Here is a 10,841-nt window from a genome sequence, read left to right as displayed (position 1 = left end):
CTATCTTAAAATTGAGCTTTCTGGCTTTTGGCTTTTGTCGCAGCACTGCCTTTGATGAGGGCTTAACTTTCCTGCCAGTGTTAAAACTGGAGCGTCACATTACAGCCGGCACTCTCACGGGGGTTTTGTGGTGCAGCAGATCGTGTGATTTGAATGTGTGGATGTTTCAGGCTGATCAGATGGCGATGGCTCCATCAGACGCATCTAAGTGTGGCGGTCACTCCTGAGCCATCAGAAGTCTCTGAGCACAGCGACATTCTGGAGACATTCACAGAGCTCAGTGGGGTTGCACATTGTATGATAACAAAAGTTATTTCCTGCAAACATGACAACTGGGGGATGAGGTCCAATATAAGGGGAAATAAGGTAGCTTCTAGTGGATGTTGCAATGGTTTAAATGCCAAATTAACATGTAATGCATGATGAAAAGACTGCTAAGATATTGAGAGCTGTTTTGTGTATATGAGCAAATGTTTGCCACAGAACCACAAGTGTATGATTTCACCTCACATTTTAAAGAAAGTCACGTGACTGAAACACAAGCACAAAAGTAGACTAAACATTGGCTCACTAGGTCATTTGCTGGGTGGGATGTGTAAAATATACAGGATGGTAATGTATTCACCATATGTATTCATTTCATGTGTATGTGGCCATCTGATCCTGTTTGCTCTGAATGGCACTTGTCTGCTTGTAAATGTTTCATATTTGAGTTCAGCCCGATATACCTCATCAGAGGGGCAGGTCAGCAGCAGCAGGGAATAGCAAACACCTGCAGCCAGATGTGTTTCTCAGGGCTCTGTAGGGCCATGAGGTGTCTGATTGGCTTCAAGTCCAGATCTATTTCTGACACGCGAGGCAACAGCATGAGCGAGAGACACATACACAGGAAAAACGGGAGAGTAATTTTTCCGGAGTTACAATTATTTTCCACTGAAGGAGTCATATTTAATCATTTTGGAGTGTAATTACTTCCAGTAGCCAGTAGAGTGTGAGTAAATATTCAGAATAAAATCTATTGGAGTAAAACAGCGTGACCACGCCCACAACGGTTCCTTAAGTTTCGTTTCTGCCGCCATGACACCTCTCGCTACACTGGAATGAGCTGACGTTTTATGGAACGGAAGGGCTGAAGTGAGGAACAGAAGACGGCATTTGAAATAACATGTCAGGTAAGGTCATTCGTTTTGGTTAACTTCATGTGTGTAAGGTACATTGTGTAGCAACATTGCAGCTAACCTAACGTTACTTCACTATTTGCATTGTCAGATATGAGCCGTAGCTTCTGATTGTTCGCGTTAGCAGATGCTAACGGTAGCTTCTAACGTTTTCACATAACTTAGTCACAGTCAAACGTTAGCTTCTAACGCATTAACATCAATTCGCAAAATATTTGGTGGTTTATGGACATATTAACGTCGACACACCTGGATTAAAGTCTCAATAAAGTAGTATTAGCTATCATCAGTAGCCAGCGGACTTCACTGAGCAGGTGCATGTGTGTTTTATTCTGTGTAGAGGGGCTGTCTTTTGCTGCAGTTAGTTGGTGCAACAGGTACATTTTACTGTGAAAATGGCTATGTAGAATTTGCAGTTTGTTGGCGTCAACACGTGTATTTTACTCAGAAAGGAGCTGTTAACGACCGTTTTAAGCTGCATTTGTTGGCGCTAACCTGTGTATTTTACTCTGAAAAGAGCTGTTAAAAACCGTTTTAAACGGACTGTTTCTAGCTGCGTTTGTGGGCGCTAACACGTGTATTTTACTCTGAAAAGAGCTGTTAACGACTGTTTTAAGCAACTGTTTCCGGCTGCGTTTGTTTGCGCTAACACGTGTATTTGACTCTGAAAAGAGCTGTTAACGACTGTTTTAAGCAACTGTTTCCGGCTGCGTTTGTTTGCGCTAACACGTGTATTTGACTCTGAAAAGAGCTGTTAATGACTGTTGGACTGTTTCTAGCTGCGTTTGTTGCCGCCAACACGTGTATTTGACTCTGAAAAGAGCTGTGTTGATGGACTGTGTTTCGCTGCAGTTCATCAGCACCCTGGTCGATGCAACATGTGTGTTATACTTTGAAAAAATGCACTTCACTCTGTTGACTGCTAAAACTAGCTGGGCTTGACATTGGCACGGGCCACTCGCGAAGTGCGGGTAGAATTCCGCAGCATAAGCTGATTGATCTGTTGCACTGTGGCATGCTAGAGACGGCCAAGTCGGAGACAACCAGGTGAAGTAGACATTGTTCAAGATGAGACAACTGGTTACATTTCTGATGATGTGTTCACGCCAAACGCAGTAGATTACATACAAAGTCTATGCACAGCCACTATGAGACTGGAGTGACGCGAATTGGCGATTCAAGCGAATGAACAGGTCCCTTTAGTACAGCGTAATAAAGACGTGCTTAAAATGTCCCTCGTTTTTATAATGAAATAGTTTACCCTTGTGGAGACCTACTATTAGTCCATGCATCATGTCTTTCTAATGTTGGCTTACTGTGGTATTACTAATGTTGGCAGTCAGCTGTTTCTGATAATGAAACTAATTTAATTGTTTTTGTCATGAAGGATGCAAGCTGTAAGAGTGAAGTACAGAGATCGTCAGAAGTACATTTGTTATGAGGGGCAACTAACCTTCAAATCATTTTTGGATTGTGGTGAGTGAAAAATATTGCACACACTAACCTGTGGAACAATACACTTGGGATGTCACTCTATGTTTTGCATACCTGAAAGTCTTTTCCCTGGAATAGCAAAGGTCTGCATGGAACACTGTCAGTTTTGGGATTACAATGTTCAAGTGAAGATGGCCTTCTGATTGCTGTCTGTTATGTTTTTCTGCAAATACACAACCGATTCATCACTAAGCTTGTCCCTTGGTATTTTGTCTTCACAGTTGCCAAGAAATTTGACCTTCCAACCTTGGACTTAAAAGTCTATGATGAATCAAAGACCGAAGTTGATGAGGAGGTGTTTGAGTTTCTACTAAAGAAACAAGACATTGGTGTGCTGGAGATTTGTCTACCCCAAGACCCAAATCTTGAGGGTTAGTTACTTATTAGCTTATAACTTCATATTTATCTGTACGGCTTGGTCAATCTAACATGTTTTGAATATGCAAGACAATTTAATATATCTGAGTTGGGGTTTTTTAAAATCTTATTTAGATATTTTGAAATCATCTCTGCTCACCCTTTCCACAATTTCTGGAACTGTTGTGGGCATGATACAATGTGAAATATTTGCATTCCTCTAATAATGGATGTGTGCACTTATATTGTCTTATAGTCACATTGTTAATCACATTAGTTCAATGTTAATATGATTTCTAGATTCTTTGAGCTCCCCTTCATGCTCCTCCTTTGCAAGCTTCAGTGGAGACAATGAGAGGGACTCGGACGACACCACTATATTGCAGCATAGTCCTGCTACAAGACAAAGAGATGAGGGAAGTCATCTAGCTCAGGTAAGCTCTGCAGTTTCCCTTGCATCCTTTCTGAAGGTTTAAAAAAAATGCCAAGGTTGAATGGTAAATGGCTGAATAACTGAAGTTGTAAAATTGTGGCCATTCTGTTTGATAATACTTGATGTCATTATTGTTTTAAACGTTTCATTGTGTTCATTTTTGTTCTTCCCACTTAGATGATTGAAGACATCCTGAAGAACAAACCTGGAGGAGAGAGGATCATGAATGAGTATGCCCGAACAAAAAGCCTAACGGATGCCAGAAGACGTGATATGGTCAAGATATTGGTCGCACATATGACAAGTGAACATGGGTATGTTGTCATGTTGTTATTATTACATACCTGCACTCCTAATACACATGTGTGTCTTGAATTGACACAGTACAACACCCCTCTTTTAGCAGGTGGAATTTACACATCAATACTTTTGATTGGAGCACATATAGTAAAGTCTGTGTGTTTGTGTGTAGGACAAGTCCTTCAAGGCGCGTTAAAGAGGACTACGCAAGGGGCATCACTACCTTGTACCCATACCTGGCCGATCCTAGGAGCAAGTTAGGCTATGTAAGTACATTAAAACGTCTAACTTATTTACTTTTCACTTGCTTGGAATGTAAATATTTCAACTGCTGTTTTACAGATGGGTAGTGTTTTTATTTCAAATAAAGATCTGTAAACATTACTGCATGGCAACAAGGGCTGTCACTTTTTGAACATTTGTTTGAATGTAATTAACATTCAAACTCTAATGACTCATTTGAATAAAAAATGTACAGTCTATATCCACAGCTGACTGTTTAACGTAGTTTACTTTGTCACCCAACAGAGGGCGCTCTAACGTATTGCGTGTCATTTCATATTTGTTCGAGTGTTATTTTTGGAAAAGGTGACAGCCCTAATGGCCACCATCTCTGCCTTCCCCGTAAGTTGAACTCTGGCGGTGTTAAAGCTCAGTTTACTTTCGCACCGCAAGGGTTAGCCCATTAACAAGACACAACACTAACCGTGTAATACAATAACCTCTGTTTTTCAAAATAACTGTCATTAGAAAGAAAGGCCTCATCACAATACTAGGAAATATGATAGTTTTTGGGGAAAGATTAAACTATTTCAACTTGTTCAATCAAACTGAATAACCCTTTTTACTTTAGGAGCATTATTACAATGCAGAAGATGGGAGTGGGTATCTGGCATGGAGACTGAAATTTGTTCAGAAGGAAGCATCGGAGGGAAAAAAGAAGACCTGCAGTCAGTCACAAACACTAACTGGTATGTGTGAAGTCTAATTCATAATGCATGATGAGGGAATAATCATATAATGTATATATATATATATATATATATATATATATATATATATATATATATATATATATATATATCCTATTTTTCTTCTGGAGACGTAAGTGCCTGCATGGCCATCCTTGCAGAGTTTTCCAAGCCTTATTTCTTATATCTTAGGACATAATATCATATACTAACCCAGTAATTGATAAAAGTGCCACCACTATTACAGGTGGTCCAAAAGCAGAAAGAGACTCATTCAGAGTGGAAAACGGGCTAACCACAGAAAGCCTGTGCTGCGAGGCCATTGCGCTTATGAAGCATACAGCTGATGAAGCAACTGTGAAGGAGAAGATGAAGCAGACCTTTACCTATCGCCAAGACATGGTTCATGACCCAGTGAAGTCCTCTGAACTATTCACAGCGTTTCCAAGATTCCTGGACATGGCAGGACTGGTATGTGAACGTTCTACTGCCACTGTCATGACAATATTATTTCTGTTCTACAATAGCCTGGGTAGGGTTGTAAGATCTGTCATGACCATGGTGCTACACCATAATGTTTACTGTTCTGTTTTGACCAATTCTATCTTGTCTGCAGATTGACCAAGACTTTGGTCTGATGTTTGGGGATGCTGCTACTACAAAGTTCCTGGAGAGATGGCCTACTATCTACAAACAGAAAGTCCTCGAACAAAGCCGTGGCCTCACACAGACAGCCGATCTTCAAGACCTGGTTCAAAATGCTGAATGCACAACAGACGTGGAAAATGGTATGCTAAAAGTTAAGGATCATAGTTATGGAAGAGAGAATAGTTTTTGAATGAAAAATGGATTGACTGTTCGCTTGTAGTAAATGCTTGTTTATGAATTTTTACTTCCAGGATGGGACAGTGACATGTCATCCATTTTGGTTCTTGTCCACCTTCTACCACCATCACCACATGGCCGCAAGAGACCAGGAAAACTCTCAGCCAGACAAGCCAGTGACCGTCTTGTGAAATTCATTAAGGTGAGGTTACAGTTCAATTAAACTGGAAAATCGTCACTGTTCTGTCCCCTTTTCTAAACCTTTCAATCCTCTTTTTAAGATTATGGTCAATTAAGACATTTCCTTAAACTGACTAATTTTATAGCTGACTAATTCATTATTTTTTCTGTCACAGACTGGGATGAGCATCCAGGGGCATCTGGACGGCATCGTGGAAAGCCTTCAACCATACCTGCTAGCTGTGGGGACCCAGAAGAGTCTGATTCACAAATACTTCATTGTGATTGACAAGCATGCAATACCTTGTAAGTCACCAGACACACTTGCCTGTTTTGATGAGCTTTTCAAAGCTCATTTTGTCTTTGGTACTTCGTACAACCAGGATCTGGTAAATGTGTACAACTTCTTGCAAACCACGATCTTTGAAATCGATGTTGATACCACTAAGGTGAATCCAAGGGTTGCAGAGTTGAGGGCTCGGATGCTGCATTGAGTTGATACGAAGATGTTTTGTTTTATTTGCAAAATCCCCCAGGCAAACACCAATTCCCTGACAAAACACTTGAAGTTGATCCACGGACTTTGTTCAGGAAAGACCCTTCGTCTTAAATGTGGTCAGGCTGGTTGTTCACTAGTTTATGGCACTTTTTCTGGGTTTCGAAAGCATCTAAATAAAGCACATGAACCTTGTTCTGATCCTGGTGAAGGCCCATCTACATCTGAAGATTTAGCAGCAAGTAATTTTGATGACTTGCCAGCAAGAAGTTCACCTTCTGACTCAGTCCTTCTCAAAAGGAGTCTTGTAGACAGCTGCGCTGCAACAGTAGCCGAACTTAAAGTGGCAGGCGTAAGTGAAACAACTGTTAACTCTTTGGTAATTTCGATGGAAGAGATTGTTGACGATATCCATAATCAAGCAAAAGAATCTGTGAAGAAGTGTCTATCTTTACAGGAGCCTATCAAAAGCGACATTGAGAGCAAAATTGATCAGTGTTTCGAAAAAATGGAAAATCCCTATGGTGTATTAAATTCTGAGAGTAAAAGAAGGCAGTATTTTACAGAGAAGTGGGGAAGGGTAGACTTAGTTGAATATGTTCTTGGTACAAGATTTGATACCCTACGCAATCGCACCACTGGAACTTATGATCAGGTTGTTGTCACTGATAAATTAGTTTACATCCCTATTTTGAAAACTTTACAATTTATTTATCAACATCCTAACATAAAAGAGATGATGCAGACTTCAAGTTCAGGAGAAAATCTTCATGACTTGTGCGATGGAGATCTTTTCAAGAGTCATGATCTATTTTCAAAACAGAAGCATGCCATTCTGATTCAGCTTTTTTATGATGATTTTGAAACTGCAAATCCTTTAGGCTCAAAACGGGGAATACATAAATTAGGTGCACTCTATTTCACCTTGCGGAATTTTTCTCCCAAGTACAACTCAAATCTGCTTAATATTCATTTGGTCGCTTTATTTCATGCCCAAGATGTTAAAACATATGGCTTTTCTAAAATACTTGATCCACTTATGCAGGATATTAAAATACTTGAGAAGGATGGAATTCGGGTCCCCTTGTATGATCAGCCAGTGTATGGAACTATTGTCCAAGTTACAGGTGACAACCTTGGTCTTCACAGTTTGTTTGGTTTTGTTGAATCATTCAGTGCCAGATATTGTTGCCGCTTCTGTCTTGCTGAGAAAGAAGACTTTCAGACTGAGTTTAATGAAGATTCACCCAAGATAGTTTTGCGAACTCGCGCACTTCATGCGGAACATTGCCAAATGATGGAGACAAATCCCACTCTTCCCTATGTGATGGGCGTTAAACGTTCTTGCATTCTAAATTCCTTGCAATATTTCAATACATGTGAAAACTTCTCTGTCGATATTATGCACGATATCTTGGAGGGAGTGGCACAATATGAAATGAAACTTCTATTACTGCACTTGAAAGATAAGTACACAACATTAAAAGAAATAGACTGTAGAATTAGGAGTTTTAACTATGGCTATATGGAGCAAAACAACAAACCTCCTACAGTTAAGTTAAGGGAGGACTCAAATGACTTGGGGTTGAATGCAATCCAATCCTGGTGTTTACTTCGCAATCTACCACTTATCTTTGGAGACTTGGTTTGTCCAAATGATCAACACTGGTATTTGCTACTGCTTTTGCTTCAAATTGTAAACATTGTATTTTCACCAAAGTTATCAAAGGGTATTACTATTTTTTTGAAACACTTAATCGTGGAACACCACAGGTTGTTCAAGCATTTGTTTCCAAACAAAAGGCTGCTACCAAAACATCATTTTATGGTGCATTACCCTATGTGTATTCTTAAAATTGGACCACTTTTGCATAGTTGGTGCATGCGCTATGAAGCAAAGCATCATTTCTTTAAGAAACAATTAAAAAGCTTCAAAAATATCACTAAAACTTTGGCCAAGAAACACCAAAATCAAATAGCATACAGGTGGCAGACATTTGATCCCAATGAAGTGATAATTGGTCCAGGTAATATGGTAGCTTTAAATGTGCTAGACTGGGGCTATGAGATAGCTGAGACTATTCAGGTACCAATTGACACCAAGGTTTTAAATATTAGATGGGCCAAACACCATGGAAATATGTATCGGACGGGTTTAGTCGTTTGTCTGAAGGTTCATTGTGAGATGCCAGTTTTTCACAAAATCCACCATGTAGTTCTGAAAGATGAGAGGTTATTGTTTGTTACATTTGCCCTGCAAACAGTGTGTCTTGATGAGCATTTTAATGCATATAAAGTTGTGTGCACAAAAGACGGACCTCATGTAGTTGATGTGAAAGAGATTTTCTGTTATAAAGCATTTGATGTACAAATGTCATACAGGTGTGATGATGCAAGTTTGTTTATTGTGCCATACTGTTTCCTATGATGTCATAGTGAAAAGGCCAAAGTGTTCCAAAGGTCCAAAATGTATTCTGTAAAATATGTATGGATACATTGCACATTTGTAATACAAAATAATAAATTGTGCTTTGGTAAATACTGATATCTGATTTATTTAACTTGTTGGGTTTAATGATAACCTTCCAGAGTAAGTTCTCTCAGGTTTTAATCATAATTTAGTTCTCTATGGAGTGTAATTTAGTTCTATATGGAGTGGAATATAGTTCTATATGGAGTGGAATATAGTTCTATATGGAGTGGAATGTAGTTCTATATGGAGTGGAATATAGTTCTATATGGAGTGGAATGTAGTTCTATATGGAGTGGAATGTAGTTCTATGTGGAGTGGAATGTAGTTCTATATGGAGTGGAATGTAGTTCTATGTGGAGTGGAATGTAGTTCTATGTGGAGTGGAATAGTTCTAAGTTGAGTAAAATGGCAGTAGAGTTGTTTTCATTTTATGCTACATAGAGTAAATTATCATCATCTAGAGTTAAATACAAACACTGAATAGAGTAAAAAATACTCTGAATCATTAACTCTGAGGCAAGAGTAGATTTTACTCTATATAGACTGGGACCAAATGTTGTATTTTATTGAGTAAAATTTTATTCAATTTGAGTAAAATTTACTCCGACAAATTTACTGTGTAGGAGATCTTTTTGATGAAGGCAATTGTAAGGAACAACAATCCAAGCATATATTGTTCCTATGTGCTCTTTTCTTTTAATAGATATACACAGATATATATATATATATATATATATATATATATATATATATATATATATATATATATATATATATATATATATAAAGACAAGTATCAGAAAGATGCACTGTGAAGCCCCAGGCCAAATGAGCTGTGGGATTCCCACACACACAAATATTCCCCCAAACTATTTTGCCCAGAGCACCAAAAAACAACCATTATTTCTCACTAATAGGTATTTTTCACTGCTGACGTTTTGACTTGTCAGAGTGTAAACAGCACAAGCACAAGCTAATAGCACTGACGATGGTATCGTCTTATTAAAGTGACGCTTTAGTCACATGCTTTGTGTGCTTCCTGATAAATGTAAGTCTGTTTCCACTTTCCACTTGGTTTTTATTTCTTTATGTACAAACTGGAAATGCACATAAAACAGATGGATAGAAACGCCAGCATGCACAAAACCATGGACCTGAAACTGAAGCAGCTAAACGGTCATCAGTCAGTCATCATTCATTTTATCATTTACAACTGCATTCTACTGTGAAATGCCAAAGTGTCAAAGTACTCCATGTTTTTTTATTATGTCAGTTAGTTTGTGATAATTTGTGATTAACCACAATCTTTTCCTAATCTGGACAAAGCATTGTAGTTGCGCAACCTTGACTCGACAGCGTTGCTATCGGATTGTAATCCTCATTGTTGAGAAAACCAAACTGTTAGATAGATAAACACCAGTACTGAACACATGTTGACCAGATTGAAAAGTCAGAGATCACCAAAGTTCACACAGACAATGAATGTCTGCACCAAAATGCATGGCAACGCATCCAGCATTTGTTATTTTTACTCTGAACAAATCAGAGTAATCTGGAGTTTTGCAGCATTTCAGATATCGGTATTTTGACATAGGCATCAAAGACTAAAAAAGCACAAAACAAAATAGAAAAGCTGGAGCCTCCTGAGGTCCCGTACCGTATTCCAGTGTGTATTACCTAAAAATGTGTAATTAAACAAATTAAAGTATTCATCATCCAGACAGCCTGGGGCTTCGGGGAAGATGACAAATTTTTTTTTTTAATTCAGCCTTGGTCCTGCAGATGAGTCTAATGTTACATCTGTTTTCAGAGAACATATGAGAATGAAGACAGTTAAGAGCAAAGAAAACATAGAAACTCCATCTGCAGTGTGATACGACAATGTCATACGAAGCTCCATAAAAGCTAATCAACAAAAAAAAGGTAAACATGCAGCCATAACTGGCCACCAATATATATTGAACAGTTTGTTGCAGCAGAAAGCAAGATTAGCAGTGGACAAAAACAGATGTGTACACTCAGTCAGTCACAGTCACACACAGTCACACACACGGCCGGACACATAACCTCTGCCCAGGCTTACACCTGGCGGAGATAACAAATGGACTATTTCCTCCAGTTTGAGTAACATTTA

The 10,841-nt window shown here is 38.8% G+C and overlaps 1 protein-coding gene across 1 annotated transcript; it reads left to right on the top strand.

The window, feature by feature from the left end:
- Positions 1 to 912: 912 nt before the first annotated feature.
- LOC306779790 (uncharacterized protein) lies at positions 913 to 9,249 on the top strand. The gene is made up of 11 exons (XM_079271798.1): positions 913 to 1,172; positions 2,566 to 2,654; positions 2,894 to 3,043; positions 3,330 to 3,463; positions 3,640 to 3,776; positions 3,935 to 4,028; positions 4,616 to 4,733; positions 4,981 to 5,204; positions 5,350 to 5,521; positions 5,633 to 5,760; positions 5,915 to 9,249. The coding sequence occupies exons 2-11, from the start codon at positions 2,567 to 2,569 to the stop codon at positions 6,230 to 6,232; spliced, it is 1,563 nt and encodes a 520-aa protein (XP_079127924.1). The 5' UTR covers positions 913 to 1,172; position 2,566; the 3' UTR covers positions 6,233 to 9,249.
- Positions 9,250 to 10,841: the final 1,592 nt, after the last annotated feature.

This window comes from Melanostigma gelatinosum (genome assembly GCF_949748355.1).
Source record: "Melanostigma gelatinosum genome assembly, chromosome: 7".
NCBI classification, from domain to species: domain Eukaryota; kingdom Metazoa; phylum Chordata; class Actinopteri; order Perciformes; family Zoarcidae; genus Melanostigma; species Melanostigma gelatinosum.
Note: the sequence above shows the minus strand (reverse complement) of the source record. Positions and strands in the feature narration are given on the sequence as shown.

What these genes read in the sequence shown, in the direction of transcription:
- LOC306779790 (XM_079271798.1), top strand. Translation starts at nt 2,567, where the DNA reads ATGCAAGCTGTAAGAGTGAAGTACAGAGATCGTCAGAAGTACATTTGT. An exon ending in TCAGTCACAAACACTAACTG is followed by an intron (nt 4,734 to 4,980) that starts GTATGTGTGAAG and finishes CCACTATTACAG; the next exon opens with GTGGTCCAAAAGCAGAAAGA. An exon ending in CACAACAGACGTGGAAAATG is followed by an intron (nt 5,522 to 5,632) that starts GTATGCTAAAAG and finishes TTTTACTTCCAG; the next exon opens with GATGGGACAGTGACATGTCA.